Source organism: Oncorhynchus keta, chromosome 30 (assembly GCF_023373465.1).
Source record: "Oncorhynchus keta strain PuntledgeMale-10-30-2019 chromosome 30, Oket_V2, whole genome shotgun sequence".
NCBI lineage: Eukaryota > Metazoa > Chordata > Actinopteri > Salmoniformes > Salmonidae > Oncorhynchus > Oncorhynchus keta.
The window spans coordinates 10,430,536-10,447,764 of NC_068450.1; the positions used below are offsets into that span (position 1 = coordinate 10,430,536).

The following is a 17,229-nucleotide window of genomic DNA, read 5'->3' on the forward strand; positions in this document are numbered from 1 at the left end:
CCGTCTTCGTTGTTTAGAGAATTTGGCAGTACATCCAACTGGCCTCACAACCGCAGACCCATGTGTATGGCGTGGTGTGGGTGAGCGGTTTGCTGGTGTCAACGTTGTGAACAGAGTGCCCCATGGTGGGATTATGGTATGGGCAGGCATAAACTACGGACATTGAAAATCATTTAAATGTAATGGCGCCGGTCCAATGCGAAGGATATACTGCTTTCCCAAGACCAAGCTCAAATCCCCATCATTCGCATGAAGAAAAGACGGAAATAGGGGTTCCTTTTGAGAATTTGTCGGCGAGTGGGTAACCCGCCTCCACCATCTGTTCTATTGGCCAATCACTGGAGAATAAACTAGATTATCTCCGTTCGAGATTAACCTAACAACAGGAAATACATTTTTTAAATATCTTGTTTCACTGAGTCGTGGCTAAACGACGACACAAATACTATAGAGCTGGCTAGGTTTTCCGTGCATCGGCAGGACAGGACAGCTACGTCTGGTAAGACAAGGGGTTGGAATGTGTGTCTATTTGTCATTAACAGCTGGTGCGCGATGTCTAATATTAAAGAATCAGTCACCGGCTTCATTAATAAATGCATCGATGGCGTCGTCCCACAGTGACCGTACGTATATATCCCAACCAGAAGCCATGGATTACAGGCAACATCTGCACCAAGCTAAAGGCTGGAGTTGCCGCTTTCAAGGAGCGGAACACTAATCCAGACGCTTATAAGAAATTCCGCAATGCCCTCAGACGAACCATCAAACAGGCAGAACGTCAATACAGGAGTAAGGATGTGGCAGGGTTTGCAAACTATTAGGAACTACAAAGGGAACCCCAGCTGACACGAGCCTACCAAATGAGCTAAATGCCTTTTTATACTGGCTTCAAGGCAAGCAACACTGAAGCATGCATGAGAGCACCAGCTGTTCAAGAGGATTGTGTGATCACGCTCTCCGTAGCATATGTGAGCAAGACCTGTGCCGAAGAAAGGGAAGGTAACCTGCCTAAATGATTACCGCCCCGTAGCACTCACGTAGGTAGCCAGGAAGGGCTTTGAAAGGCTGGTCATGACTCACATCAATCTCTCCCTCATTGTGAGCGAGACAAAGAAGCTGATCGTGGACCTACAGGAAAAGACAGGAAGAAGAAGAGCCAAACAGGCCCCCATTTAACATTGACGGGGCTGAAGTGGAGCAGGTTGAGAGTTTTTTAAAAGTTCCTTGGGGTCCACATTACCAACAAACTACCATGGTCCAAACACACCAAGACAGTCACGAAGAGGGTTAACTGCCTTGTTCAGGGGCAGAACAACAGATTTTTACCTTTTCGGCTCAGGGATTCGATCTTGCGACCTTTCGGTTACTAGTCCAACGCTCTAACCACGAGGCTACCTGCTGCAACAGTGAACGTGAAGGTTGTCTCCCTGTTTTGTCATATTATCCTTGTCACATATTCCACACAACAGAACCTGTACATGCATACAGTACCAGTCAAATATTTGGACACACCTACTCATTCAAGGGTTTTTCTTTATTGTTACTGTTTTCTACATTGTATAATAATAGTCTAGACATCAAAACTATGAAATATCACATATGGAATCATGTCGTAACCAAAAAAGTGTTAAACAAATCAAAATATATTTTAGATTTTAGATTCTTCAAAGTAGCCACCCTTTTAGATTCTTCAAAGTAGCCACCCTTTTAGATTCTTCAAAGTAGCCACCCTTTTAGATTCTTCAAAGTAGCCACCCTTTGCCTTGATGACAGCTTTGCAAAATGATCTGTTATTGGAAGAGAGGTTTGGAACTCTTTCTTGTTTTCTATTCATTAATTTACCGCCTGGTGATGTCACCATGGAAGGCCAAAACTCCATCCCACCAAAACAGGCTGAAATTTCAGGCATTATTTTCAATCAGCTCTTACACTAAAAGGGCATTATTATATTTTCACAATTGCACAGTATTATTCCAACCTCGTAATGTTGAAAATATACTGAGTGTATAAAACATCAGGAACAGCTGCTCTTTCCATGACAGACTGACCAGGTGAAGCTATGATCCCTTATTGATGTCACTTGTTAAATCCATTTCAATCAGTGTAGATTTAAGGAGAGGAGACTGGTTAAAAAAAAATAATTAAGCCTTGAGACAACTGAGACATGGATTGTGAACGTCTGCCATTCAGAGAGTGAATGCGCAAAATATTTAAGTGCCTTTGAACAGGGTATGGTAGTAGGTGCCAGGTGCACCGGTTTGTGTCAAGATGTGCAATGCTGCTGGGTTTTTCACGCTCAACAGTTTCCGGTGTGTATCAAGAATGGTCCACCACCCAATGGGATCCAGCCAACTTAACACAACTGTGGGAAGCATTGGAGTCAACATGGGCCAGCATCCCTGTGGAACACTTTCAACTCCTTGTAGAGTCCATGCACTGAGGAATTGAGGCTGTTCTGAGGGCAAGGGGGTGTAACTCAATATAAGGAAAGTGTTCACCGGGCTTTTAAGGGAACTGATTGGTTTCGCTCTCTCTCCGAGCGTCTCGTTAGGTGGTTGGTTTGTGAGTGGATCAGTGAGGAGCTGGGTAGTGGAACAGCGTGGCATTGGCACGGCAACTCAACTTATTTGGGCTGCCACAGCTGCCCCACCCCTGTTCCTTTTCACATCACATCACATCAATCTCCTTAGCAACAGATGAAGATGGGTGATCCCCAGTTGTCTCCTAGCACTGAAAGGCCACCAACCAGCCCCACAGACATGAAAAACACAGTCAATAACAATTATGCTTCTTTGGTCGTTGTTGTTTTTCAATGTACTTTTTTTATGCTACTGCCATTCATTTAATTCCCCCTCACCCCTTCCTACCTCCCCAGGTAAGAGAAAGAGGTGACTCTGTGTGTTCATTTGTGTCTCATCTCATCCTCGACCCCTGACCCCTCACCCTACCTGTATAGAACAAGAGATGTGGTTCTGCCCCCCCCAGAGGATGTAATGGTTCTGCCCCCAGAGGATGTAATGGTTCTGCCCCCCCAGAGGATGTAATGGTTCTGCCCCCCTCCCCAGAGGATGTAATGGTTCTGTCCCCCCCCTCCCCAGAGGATGAAATGGTTCTGTCTCTTTCTCCCCAGGTGTCCTGGCCATATTGGTCCCCCAGCTGGACCTGGTCATCTCCTTAGTGGGGTCCGTCAGCAGCAGTTTCCTGGCTCTCATCTTCCCGCCACTCCTCCAGATCCTCACCTACCACAACGAAGGTCTGTCTCACTGGGTCATCGTCAAGAACACCCTGATCTCTGTCATCGGCTTCCTCGGCTTCATCACCGGCACCTATATATCCATCACAGAGATCATCAAACGCAACGGCAGACATGACAATCTGGATGTGACCTTCTTCCAGGTCCAGTGAGAGATCTAGTGAGGAAGAGGAGGATATCTTGACAGTGGTTGGGTCTGGCAAACAGTGAAGGCTGGCGGGTGGATAAAATCTGAAGACAGGCTCATTTTAGTATGGATGGTACCTTCCTTCGATTTAGTGACACCAGCCTCCACTGCTGTCAAACAATCACAGTTAAAAGATGTCTTCACCCTGACTTCAGACATGTGTTTTCCTCACTTGCTCTATTGTCCATTGATTAAACATTTATTGATATTGTGAGTCTGCTTACTGTTGTGGTTATTGGTCGCTGTGGAGCAATTATTTAATGGAATATAAGTGTAAACCAACTAATTGTTACAGTAACCGTATAGCCAACACATTTTATTTTATTTAACCTTTATTTAACTAGGCAAGTCAGTTAAGTAACAAATTCTTATTTACAATGGCGGCCTACTCCGGCCAAACCCGGACGGCGCTCGTCCAATGGTTTCCGCCCTATGACATGAGCTTCATTCTCTCTGTGCCTTATGAGCTTCCATGTTTTTAAATTCTTATTTTTATGATGTACTTTTTTATATATATTTTTTAACTTTTCCATGCCGCAAGAGCACCTATCTTACATGTTTTATTATTTTATGTTGAATAATTTAACCAAATCATTGAATATTGAGCAATCACATTCTCGTAACATTTATTATTGTTAAAACAAGGTAATAATAGAAATACTAATAGGTACTAATATAAATACTAATAGGTAATAATATAAATACTAATAGGTAATAATATAAATACTAATAGAAATACTAATAGGTACTAATAGAAATACTAAGGTACTAATAGAAATACTAATAGGTAATAATATAAATACTAATAAGTACTAATAGAAATACTAAGGTACTAATAGAAATACTAATAGGTAATAATAGAAATACTAATAAGTACTAATAGAAATACTAATAGGTAATAATAGAAATACTAATAGGTAATAATAAATACTAATAGGTAATAATAGAAATACTAATAGGTAATAATAGAAATACTAATAGGTAATAATAGAAATACTAATAGGTAATAATAGAAATACTAATAGGTACTAATAGAAATACTAATAGGTAATACTAGAAATACTAATAGGTAATAATAGAAATACTCATTCTTGTTCGACGTTCTGTTGAAATACATCCTGGAAGTTGTCCAAGTGATAAAATAGCATTTAAATAACAGTTAAGTTCCATTTTGATTCATATCATAATTCTATATAGGCCTTGTTTTAACTACAGTATTTCCAATAGAATGGTAAATGACTGACCGTGTTTAATATGACTATCAGAACACTACAACCTGTAGTCTGACAATCACCATCATCATTACTGCTGCACATGTAGCTATGACATTGACATTGAATACAGTTTCCTGACTACAAATTGAATACAGTTTCCTGACTACAAATTGAATACAGTTTCCTGACTACAAATTGAATACAGTTTCCTGACTACAAATTGAGAGACAAAAAGATGTAATAGTTTAATGGAAATATTTTGTTTTTAAAAGGAAAAGCCTCATTTACATGTTTCAAGTCAAGCTGTCCAGATCACCTACTGTAATACTGATTAACTTAAGGGACTGTAAAGAAATATGACAAAATAATGTGAATATTGTGGAGCTAAATACCTTGTGTTATTTCTCAGTTGAGGTCATTTATGTTGGTGCTTTCATTTATTACATTTGTCTCAAGTTGGGCATTGGATTTATTCATCATTTAGGCAGCATTTATTTTATCACTTGTCTCTGTTGTGCCAACTGTTTTCTTGAGTTTTTAGACTGAATGGGCCTAGTTTAGAGTGGGTTGGACTGAATGGGCCCAGTTTAGAGTGGGTTGGACTGAATGGGCCCACTTTATAGTGGGTTGGACTGAATGGGCCCAGTTTAGAGTGGGTTGGACTGAATGGGCCCTGAAATTGAAATTGCTAGGGGGGCTGGCGCACGTGGGGATAAATATAGCGAAAATGGCACTGCACAGCTTCTAGAAAAGTTGCCATCAAGCTAAGGATTTTATGGCTAATTTAGGTGAAACAGTGATTCTCCTCATAGATGATGTCTGCATGAACACATCCAGCCCAAAGATACTTACTATTCGCCAGAAGTACCGGAGCATGTCTTTAATGGAAATAAATATTTGCATATTCTGAATATCATCAACTATCATTACAGCTTGTCTTGTGGGGTTTTCACACGTATGTATGTATGTTAAAGCCAGTGCAATGTTGTTCCTTTGAGTCACTGAATGTCATTACAGCAAAATAGAGACTCCTGTAGTGTGTGTATATAGTAAATATGTGCATGTTTCCTCCATGTCTAAAATGCTCTCCACTTAAGTTGTTGGGTCTTCTGTAAGTATGCTTGAAGTTTAATAATCCTGTTTTGACTGAACTGATAAGTGACATAGAGAGAGGGCTTTCGGAGTGACTAATGTTGAATAATCCTGTTATTTATTTTACCTTTATTTAACCAGGCAAGTCGAACACAGCCTATTATTTGTAGATCAGTGCGTCAGTCACCATTTACCCACAATGCATCAGATTCGATTCTCTCGAACACGCCCATTTGTATATATCAGGTTGTCCATCAGTTCGATGAACAACATACAGTGCCTTCGGAAGGTATTCAGACCCCTTGACTTTTTCCCTAAAAAATTACGTTACAGCCTTATTCTAAAATTGATTAAATTGTTTTTTTCCCCCTCATCAATATACACACAATACCCCATAATAACACAGCAAAAAAAGTGTTTTAAAAAAAAATCTATAAAATGAAAATATCACTTTTACAAAAGTATTCAGACCCTTTACTTAGTACTTTGTTAATGCACCTTTGGCAGCGATTATAGCCTCAAGTCTTCTTGGGTATGACGTTACAGGCTTGGCACACCTGTGTTTGGGGAGTTCCTCCCATTCTTCTCTGCAGATCCTCTCAAGCTCTGTCAGGTTGGATGGGGAGCTTCGCTGTACAGATATTTTCAGGTCTCTCCAGACATGTTAGATCGGGTTCAAGTCCGAGCTCTGGCTGGGTCACTCAAGGACATTCAGAGACCTTTCCCGAAGTCACTCCTGTGTTGTCTTGGCCATGTGCTTACGGTCATTGTCCTGTTGGAAGGTAAAACCTTCTCCCCAGTCTGAGGTCCTGAGCACTCTGGATCAGGTTCTCAACAAGGATCTCTCTGTACTTTGCTCTGTTCATCTTTCCCTTGACCCTGATTATTCTCCCAGTCTCTGCCGCTAAAAAACATCCCCACAGCATGATGCTTCCAAAAGCATGCTTCACTGTAGGGATGATGCCAGGTTTCCCCCAGACGTGATGCTTGGCAATCAGGCCAAAGAGTGCAATTTTAGTTTCATCAGACCAGAGAATCTGGTTTCTCTTGGTCTGAGAGTCTTTAGGTGCCTTTTGCATGTGCCTTTTACTGAGGAGTGGCTTCTGTCTGGCCACTCTACCATAAAGACCTGATTGGTGGATTGCTGCAGAGATGGTTGACCTTCTGGAAGGTTCTCCCATCTCCACAGAGGAACTCTGTTAGAGTGACCATCGGGTTCTTGGTCATCTCCCTGACCGAGGCTCTTCTCCCGATTGATCAGTTTGGCTGGGCAGCTCTTGGAAGTGTCTTGGTGGTTCAAACTTCTATCATTTAAGAATGACGGAGGCAACTTTGTTCTTTGGGACCTTCAATGCTGCAGAACATTTTTGGGAACCTTCCCCAGACCTGTTTTCTCTTTGTTATTATGGGGTATTGTGATGTCACTATGGGGTATTGTGATGTCATTATGGGGTATTGTGTGTAGATTGATGAGAAAAAAATATATACATTTTAGAATAAGGCTGTGATGTAACAACATGTGGAAAAAGTCAAGAGGTCTGAATACTTTCCGAGTGCATATATAAAGCTAGAGAAGAAAAACAACAGCACATCCACAAGACATCTTTATTTACAACTGTTTTGTATTATCTTAGACACAAAATGTTCTCATCAAACTTATTAAAGTCATAAATACCATTCTCCATCATCTTTATGATTTTTATGATCATTTGCGAAAAAAAAGCATGACAAAAAAATGGGACATTCTCATAATCATATTTTTCACCAAGCTACCCAGGACATTCAAATAACTCACATATACACGTGAAACGTCACAAAAAAATTATATGTAAACAAATATGTATGCCTGATACGTAAACAATAGACGTAAACATTAAATAATTTCGTATACTCACTTCTTAATCCCCACAATGCGTATCAAAGTAGTGTAGTGGAGGTATACGCTCTATTAATTAATAAAACTGATGGAACAAATCAGAAAGTTTAGCTTAAAATGTTGATCAAGTATTATTTCGGCGCAGCAATGTACACACGGCGGTAGGCCTGAGCGAGAATGTTTCAAAATGCAATGTGTTGGGAAAACACCGTTCTAACATGTGCACCTTACCGTTCGTTTAATGGACAGAGTCAAATATCCATTATAAATAACCATTATCACCCGGACTCCATTACTTTGTTGATTACCCCCTCTATTTCTGTCTGCTCCTAAATGTGTTCCCTGTGTCGGCATTGATGTCGTTATTTCTACTCCTGTCCAGACGCTGATCCTGTTCTGTTTCATGTCCGTTGTTTCATTAAATGTCCACTCCCTGTACCTGCTTCTCGTCTCCAGCATCGATCCTTACACATTTCTTCATTGGCTATTTTTAATAACTATGAAAAAACTAAACATTTCCTTAATTGTGTCCTTATATTTTATCATTTGAATTAAACAAGTAAAACACATTTGTGTTGGACCTAGGATTGGGTAGTTGCAGCTAATTGGCCAATCGATATTCCCATCCCACGTTACCAGTCTCATTGGACCTTATAATGAAGTATTGTGACGCATCAAATACAGTTGAAGTTGGAAGTTTACATACACCTTAGCCAAATACATTTAAACTCAGTTTTCACAATTATTGACATTTAATCCTAGTAAAAAAGTCCATGTTTTAGGTCAGTTAGGATCACCACTTTATTTTAAGAATGTGAAATGTCAGAATAATAGTACAGAAAATTATTTATTTCAGCTTTAATTTCTTTCATCACATTCCCAGTGGGTCAGAAGTGTACATACACTCAATTAGTATTTGGTAGTATTGCCTTTACATTGTTTAACTTGGATCAAATGTTCCGGGTAGCCTTCCACAAGCTTCCCACAATAAGTTGGGTGAAATCTGGCCCATTGCTCCTGACAGAAGTGATGTAACTGAGTCAGGTTTGTAAGGCCTCCTTGCTCACACATGCTTTTTCAGTTCTGCCCTCAAATATTCTATGGGATTGAGGTCAGGGCTTTGTGATGGCCACTCCAATACATTGACTTTGTTGTCCTTAAGCCATTTAGCTAGAACTTGGGATGTATTTAAAAAAATATATATTTCACCTTTATTTAACCAGGTAGGCTAGTTGAGAACATGTTCTCATTTGCAACTGCGACCTGGCCAAGATAAAGCATAGCAATTCGACACATACATCAACGCAGAGTTACACATGGAATAAACCAAACATACAGTCAATAATACAATAGAACAAAAGAAAACAAAAAAAAGTTTGAGTGCAAATGAGGTAAGATAAGGGAGTTAAGGCAATAAATATAAATATGCTTGGGGCCATTTGCGACCAAGCTTTAACTTCCTGACTGAGGTCTTGAGATGTTGCTTCAATATATCCACATAATTTTCCTTCCTCATGACGCCATCTATTTTGTGAAGTGCACCAGTCCCTCCTGCAGCAAAGTACCCCCACAACATGATGCTGCCACCCCCGTACTTCACGGTTGGGATGGTATTCTTCGGCTTGCAAGCATCACCCTTTTTCCTCCAAGCATAACGATGTTCATTATGGCAAAAAAGTTATGTTTTTGTTTCATCAGACCGGAGGACATTTCTCCAAAAACTATGATCTTTGTCCCCATGTGCAGTTGCAAACCGTAGTCTGGCTTTTTTATGGCGGTTTTGGAGCAGTGGCTTCTTCCTTGCTGAGCGGCCTTTCAGGCTAAGTCCATATAAGACTTGTTTTACTGTGGATATAGATACTTTTGTACCTGTTTCCTCCAGTATCTTTACATGATCCTTTGCTGTTGTTCTGGGATTGATTTGCACTTTTCACGCCAAAGTACATTCATCTCTAGGAGACAGAATGCGTCTCCTTCCTGAGTGGTATGATGGCTGCGTGGTCCCAGTGTGTTTATACTTGTGAACTATTGTTTGTACAGATGAACGTGGTACCTTCAGGTGTTTGGAAATTGCTCCCAAAGATGAACCAGACTTGTGGAGGATAACAATTTATTTCCTGAGGTATAGGCTTATTTCTTTTGATTTTCCCATGATGTCAAGCAAAGAAGCACTGAGTTTGAAGGTAGGCCTTGAAATACATCCACAGGTACACCTCCAATTGACTCAAATGATGTCAATTAGCCTATCAGAAGCTCCTAAAGCCATGACATAATTTTCTGAAATTTTCCAAGCTGTTTAAAGGCACAGTCAAATTAGTGTATGTAAACTTCTGACCCACTGGAATTATGATACAGTGAAATATAAGTGAAATAATCTGTGTGTAAACAATTGTTGGACAAATTACTTGTGTCATGCACAAAGTAGATGTCCTAACCGACTTGCCAAAACTATAGTTTGTTAACAAGAAATTTGTGGAGTGGTTGAAAAACGAGTTTGAATGACTTCAACCTAAGTGTATATAAACTTCCGACTTCAACTGTATCTACCGGTATACATTTTTTTAAATGAATTAATTATTGTTTTCCGTTCCTCATTCTTTGTTTCGATTAAGCAAATGTGTGGAGTTTGAATTGGACATTGTTTAAAGGGATAGGTAGGATTGGGTATTTAATGGAAGTGCAGTCAATTGCTTATGAATATGTATTTGAATTGAGTTGTGCAGTAAAAGAAATGGTAACATGTGTAACGATGTTGATTTTACATCATGACCAAACAATGTACTTCAACAGATTGGCATTCAACTTTTCATTACACTCAGATCCATACTAAAACGCTTCCAGGGAAAATGCAAGATGGACAACCCATGGAAAAGGTGTGAGATCAAACCCAAAGTTTCAGAATTTGTAACTCAAAGCTTGCTGACAGATGATTGTGACATTGCCAACAGCTCTGACTTTGACCAAGACATCATCATTTGACTCATCCCCCATCCTGGCACAGTGTTTTAGTCTCAGTCTTTCCTGTCACAGAACCCAATGGAACTCTCAACCGTGCTGTTCCAGAATCCTATGGAACCCTCCAGAACCCTCAGCAGTGCTGTTCCGGAACCCTACAGAACCCTCAACAGTGCTGTTCCAGAACCCTACGGAACCCTCAGCCGTGCTGTTCCAGAACCCTACGGAACCCTCAGCAGTGCAGTTCCGAAGCCCTAGCGAACCCTCTGCAGTGGAACTTGAAAATGATTAGAACTATCCTTTTGTACTCCTTCCTGAAGTTATGGTTGAGCACTCCGTAGATGACTGCGTTGAGGCAGCTGTTGAAATAGGCCATGAAGTAGCTGGCTGTGAAGAGCCACTCAGGGATATTCACTCCCAGTCTGGGGTTGATAGCCACCGCCAGCCCAATGAAGTTCAGAGGAGCCCAGCAGACAGCGAACAACACAAACACCACAAACATAGTCAGGAAGATACGGAAGTCGTGTGGTTTGATCTTGGGCCTCGTGTCCGGTTTCACCCGTCTCCTCACCTGTAAGACCAGGATCCAGATCCTCAGGTAGCAGTACGTGACGATACTGATGGGGAGGATGAAGTGAACCACGACCACGGTGATGGTGTACAAGGAACTCACCGACTGGGCGAAGGTACACGAGTAGACCCTCGGGTCGTACTGCAGAGACTCCATAAACCAGTTGGGCACGATGGCCAACACAGTCAGCGCCCACACCAGGATGACGTAACACACGGTGTTCTGGTTGGAGAAGAGCTTGTCGTACTTCAGGTTGTGACATATGTAGCAGTAGCGGTTGATGGCGATGCCGGTGATGTTGAAGATGGAGCCGATGACGCTCAGGCCCATCAGGAAGCCGCTGATCTGGCAGTGGATGTACCCGGCGATCCAGCCGTTGTGAAAGATGGCTGTCAGAACCAGAGGGTAAGGGTAGATCGCCACCACCAGGTCTGCCAGAGCCAAACTCACCACAAAGGCATTTCCTATGGGGCAGAGAGTGCATAAGATTGGATGGATCTTCAGAGTGTTAGGACAGTTTTCAAGGGCTGCCATTTTTTATTTGTAAATATATTCATTTATAATCTAAAAAACAGAATAAAAACAATAAAATATTGATACATTTCCACCGACAAGGTCTGTCAGAGCCAAACTCACCACACACAGGCATTTCCGATGGGGCAGAGGATACCTCAGATTAAATAGTCTGTTTTGTTCTGTTCTGTGACCGTTCATTAGCAGAAGTTCAAGGTCTCCCATCCTCTTTGTAAAACCATTCAATATCACCAAAACGTAATAAATCAAATAATTATTGGTAAATAATCTGACCCTATCTAATATGTACTGGTTGCTCCAAATTAACTATAGTTCATTTTTCTAAGGGTATATCCTTAAAACCCTGTTATCATTCCTGTCTTGCCAAACCCTCATAAAACTCCTATTAGTATGTACAGTACATAGGGAAAGACCAGGGGATTTGAGGATCCTTGTTAATTCTCATTATGACTTGTGTGTTAAAACTACATGATAATAATTGTAAATGGTTAATGAAGACCCCCAGGATTTCAGCATCAGCTAGTGCTTGCATGCTAGATTATTTCATTCATTGATTTAATTTACAGCATCCCATCCACGTGTGCAATAACATAAAACATAAACATGACATTTATATGCGAGTTGAATAGCCCCTGGAGTCAGACACACGATCTGACTTGAACCGGAGTCTAATGAGTTGAATAGCCCCTGGAGTCAGACACACGATCTGACTTGAACCGGAGTCTAATGAGTTGAATCATTGCTTCCAGTCAGATAGTAATATCACTGTCCTGATAGATGGGGTTGGTATTCATACAAATCCACACATTCACTATTTCTCCTCTCTCTCTCTTTCTCCTCTCTGTCTCATTCACCTCTCTCTCTTTCTCCTCTCTCTCTCTCTTTCTCCTCTCTGTCTCATTCACCTCTCTCTCTTTCTCCTCTCTCTCTCTCTCTCTCTAATTCATCTCTCTCTCTTTCTTTCTCCTCTCTCTCTCTTTCTTTCTCCTCTCTCTCTCTTTCTCATCTCTCTCTCTTTCTCCTCTCTCTCTTTCTCCTCTCTCTTTCACCTCTCTCTCTTTCTCCTCTCTGTCTCATTCACCTCTCTCTCTTTCTCCTCTCTCTCTCTTTCTCCTCTCTCTCTCTCTTTCTCCTCTCTCTCTAATTCACCTCTCTCTCTTTCTTTCTCCTCTCTCTCTTTCTTTCTCCTCTCTCTCTCTTTCTCCTCTCTCTCTTTCTCCTCTCTCTTTCACCTCTCTCTCTTTCTCCTCTTTCTCTCTTTCACCTCTCTCTCTTTCTCCTCTTTCTCTCTTTCTCCTCTCTCTCTCTTTCACCTCTCTCTCTCTTTCTCATCTCTCTCTCTCTCTCTGTGTGTGTGTGTGTGTGTGTGTGTGTGTGTGTGTGTGTGTGTGTGTGTGCGAAGGCTGCCAGTGAATCTACCCCGAGAGACGATGCACGATTGTCTTTACTTTACTAATAATCAAGTAATTACCTGTGACAAGGCCAAGCAGGAAAGTAGATGAGGAGGATAAGGAGAGGGGATGAGGATAAGGAGAGGGGAGGAGGATAAGGAGAGGGGAGGAAGATGAGGATAAGGAGAGGGGAGGGAGAGGAGGAAAGAGTGAGGTGTATTTAATAAGGTTATCAAACAAGGGGGTAGAACTCCCTGAAATAGCCTCCCTCTCCACTACAACTTGTCAATTCATAGTGTGTCTAGGCAGTTTGTATCTTAGGCTATGTTTACACAGGCAGCCCAATTCAGATTTTTTTTATTCTCGAAAGATCTGATTGGTCAAAAGACCAATTAGTGGCTAAAGAACAGCCTGTATGAACGCAGCCTTATTGTCTCGATAATTTAAATAGTCTCTCTAGAGCCGTGAGATGTGCTTGCAGAAAACAGGACTTCCATTGAGGTGATACCTACATAGGAGCTTGAATTTTTAAATCCTATACCCTGAATTGAAAACTGAGTTAATTAACCCCCAACGTGGACATATACGGTGTACTCAGAGCAGCTGAGGGCTACATAGATGTTTAGCTTGGTAGGTGGATTCATGTCCCCCGGTGCAAGAAAGAGCAGGATTTTTACAGAAGTGATGGATCATCATATCTCTGCCTCGCCATAGTTCACACTGAATAGCCAACTCATCTCATTGATGCATTCATTCACAGATGTGCTGTACAGTTAAACAGCGGTCTAAGGCGCTGCATCTCAGTGCTAGTTGCGACACTACAGACACTCTGGTTCGAATCCAGGCTGTATCACAACCGGGCCGTGATCGGGAGTCCCATAGGGCGGAGCACAATTGGCCCAGTGTCGTCCGGGTTTTGGCCGGTGTAGGACATCATTGTAAATAAGAATTTGTTCTTCACTCACTTGCCTAGTTAAATAAAGGTTAAAAAAATCAGTAGTCATTAGGGATCGCTCACTTCAGGAAGTAAATTAAATTGTGACACATCGTGACACGTCGTGATGGGTGACCTGCAGCTGATGATCTGGCACAGTTACGGAGTAGCACAACCAGGATGTCCTCTATGCCTGCAGTAACTGCACTGGTGAAAGGGGTCGAAACGTATTGACAACAGTGTTCCTGTCTGACAATTTGTGGCCGAAACCAGAACAAAATACTCTCTGCTTTTCAAATCAGTTGAAGAAAGGATGTGTGTAATGGATGTGACACGGCTAGCTAGTTAGCGGTGGTGCGCGCTAATAGCGTTTCAATCGGTGACGTCACACGCTTCGAGACCTTGAAGTAGTGGTTCCCCTTGCTCTGCAAGGGCCGCGGCTTTTGTGGAGCGATGGGTAACGATTGCTTCGTGGGTGACTTGTTGTTGATGTTTGCAGAGGGTCCCTGGGTCGAGCCCGGGTATGGGCGAGGGGACGGTCGAAAGTTATACTGTTACATATGAACACCCCTGACTGAATCACTGGATACTGTATCCATATACATTTAATAAACTATTCTTCTATTTATATGAACGTACTGTATTTGTCTTCAGTTTACAGTCCTCTCTGTGGGACATGATGCTATGAAATGAAATGATGAAATATAACTGGAAGACGTTACATGGGAAGCTTCTGTTGTGAATTGGAATGAGACAACTGGGTTGAGGCCAAATTGATCAGAAAAGGAGATGAGCACTTCTGAAGGCATGACATAATATCACAATTGTAAATGTAATTGTCCAACGACACATATAACTCAGTACTGTAGTACTACTAACAACACATACCCCAGTGCCGCAGTACTACTAACAACACATACCCCAGTACTGCAGTACTACTAACACCACAGATACCCCAGTACTGTAGTACTACTAACAACACAGATACCTCAGTAAAATAGTACTACTAACAACAACACAGATACCCCAGTACTGCAGTACTACTAACAAGAAATACCCCAGTACTGCAGTACTACTAACACCACACATACCCCAGTACTGTAGTACTACTAACAACACATACCACAGTACTGCAGTACGACTAACAACACATACCCCAGTACTGCAGTACTACTAACAACACAGTTACCTCAGTAAAATAGTACGACTAACAACACATAAAATAACAGACTGGGTGGCTACTTGCAATAGGTTATTACCTGCTTTCCTGAGCTTCCTGTTCCTGAAGACAGACAAGATGACCAACAGGTTCCCCAGAATGTCTACCACAATAGTTAGGATCAGGACTGTTGCCAGTAGAGTGACCACCAACGGGTAAGGATGCCCCTCTGTGTCCCTGCCACCCCCTTGTGAAGAAGAGTTTCTAGGGGCCACAGTATCTTCAACCATCCTCACTTCATCCTTTAACGTCAGGGACAGTATGTCCTGCATGGTCCTTGTCCGTTCAATGACGACTTGCATTGAGTTTAAGTTGTATGACTTTCCAGTCAGTGAATGCACGAAAGTCATTTGTTATTTTTCCGATAACTAATCTTCTTAAAGAAGAATGTTGTCTTCTTCTACTTTGATTTGAAATGGAATCATAGCAGATTTAATTGTAATGCATCATGATATTTTATAATGAGAAGAAATTATTAGCACAAAAAAAAATGATATTTTAGCAAATTATTATTATTATTAAACTCGGAACAACAGTTTATTCATGGTTAGGCAAATAGTCAATGCATGCAGAGGTAATTTAATTATCTCACACTGGCAAAATTGTGTGACAGGACCAGTTACAAAATCTCTACCATCTCTACAAAATATTCATAAACCTCTTCATTAATCTGGAGTCTTTAATCCTTCATTCATAAAATGATCTTGCTGCTGCGCGCACAGCGAACTTTCCCACACCCTTCCCACCTCGAGCGGTTTGTATCCCCACTTTCTCCCTATCAATCCGGTGGGGCGCAATAGTTCCGTTCCGTATCTCCGCTTTAGCGTCGGTGTTGTCTTTTCTCCTGTCACTCCTGTGCGCGAGAAAGTCTCTGCTTTCCTCGCCTTCGTTTTCAGATGATGATGCTGCTGATGTTGGGCTCTCCTCAGCACACGACACGTCCACGGTGCAAATGAAGGCTAGTCCCCTGCCATAGCACCCCTCCCGCGATCAAAAAAGAAAAACCCAACAACTATGTGTGCTCAAAACCTATTAATGACAGACTTAAAAGCTGCAGTCTAATAACATTTTAATGTCAATAAAGTGAGTATTTTCAGAGATTATATTATGGTACCTTTCCAGATACATCTGGCTGGATAATAGACTTCATACATGCATTACGTCCAATAGGCTACTTATGAGTCATCATTGTAGACACTAAAAACCTTTGTTATTACATTTTAATGACTTTAAGGGCTGCACATATTATTTAGTACGCAACACTGGTTTAGATAAAGTAAATTAATTCGGATTTTGATTTTGCATGAACGTAACTGTACTCCTCTCTTCCAGTCTCCGCATGGCTTTGGTGTAATTGGTTTGAGTGACTCCGTTAGCTTGCCTATAAATCCCCTTAAAGATGCAGTGTTTGCAGTAGCTACAAGTCAACGTAACTGTACTTTGGTGTAATTGGTTTGAGTGACTCCGTTAGCTTGCCTATAACCCCTTAAAGATGCAGTGTTTGCAGTAGCTACAAGTCATCGGTTCTATTCGGTTGACTAACTAACTCTGATTATCAACACACTCCTATCAGACATGCAGATCATGGATGGTTCACCCGGATTTCCATCTAACTTATTATCCTCGATCTATTATCGATGACTTGAAGATCTACTGCAATCATGTTTCTTAAAATACTGTACACCATCCAAATGATTTTAAATGCATGGGGTCAGTCAATGTAAAAGAGGTAGCAAGTAGCGGAATTCCAGAATGTCCATGTCTTTTCACATTCTATTCCCTACATAGAGCACTACTTTAGACCAGGATGACTCCTACATAGAGCACTACTTTAGACCAGGATGACTCCTATATAGGGCACTACTTTAGACCAGGATGACTCCTATATAGGGCACTACTTTAGACCAGGATGACTCCTATATAGGGCACTACTTTAGACCAGGATGACTCCTATATAGGGCACAACTTTAGACCAGGATGACTCCTACATAGAGCACTACTTT

At 41.4% G+C, this 17,229-nt stretch overlaps 2 protein-coding genes across 4 annotated transcripts in view; one reads left to right on the top strand and one right to left on the bottom strand.

Annotated features, from left to right (window-relative positions):
• Window positions 1-3,654, top strand: part of LOC118373104 (proton-coupled amino acid transporter 1-like) — a 73,621-nt gene extending 69,967 nt beyond the window's left edge. For all 3 annotated transcript variants that reach the window (XM_052487542.1, XM_052487540.1, XM_052487541.1), the window contains exon 12: window positions 3,131-3,654. In XM_052487542.1, coding sequence (XP_052343502.1) covers window positions 3,131-3,405 — 275 coding nt within the window. In that variant the 3' untranslated portion in view covers window positions 3,406-3,654. The remainder of the gene's footprint in view (window positions 1-3,130) is intronic.
• Window positions 3,655-7,907: 4,253 nt separating this feature from the next.
• mtnr1al (melatonin receptor type 1A like) lies at window positions 7,908-15,512 on the bottom strand. Its single transcript, XM_035766712.2, has 2 exons — window positions 15,267-15,512; window positions 7,908-11,612 (listed from the first exon to the last, which is right to left on the bottom strand). Exons 1-2 carry the CDS (start codon window positions 15,496-15,498, stop codon window positions 10,810-10,812), a joined length of 1,035 nt encoding a protein of 344 aa, XP_035622605.1. The 5' UTR covers window positions 15,499-15,512; the 3' UTR covers window positions 7,908-10,809.
• Window positions 15,513-17,229: the final 1,717 nt, after the last annotated feature.

Coding starts and splice junctions, on each gene's coding strand:
- mtnr1al (XM_035766712.2), bottom strand. CDS start 15,498: ATGCAGGACATACTGTCCCTGACGTTAAAGGATGAAGTGAGGATGGTT. Junction 11,613..15,266: donor CAGGAAGCTCAGGAAAGCAG/GTAATAACCTAT, acceptor TCTGCCCCATAG/GAAATGCCTTTGTGGTGAGT.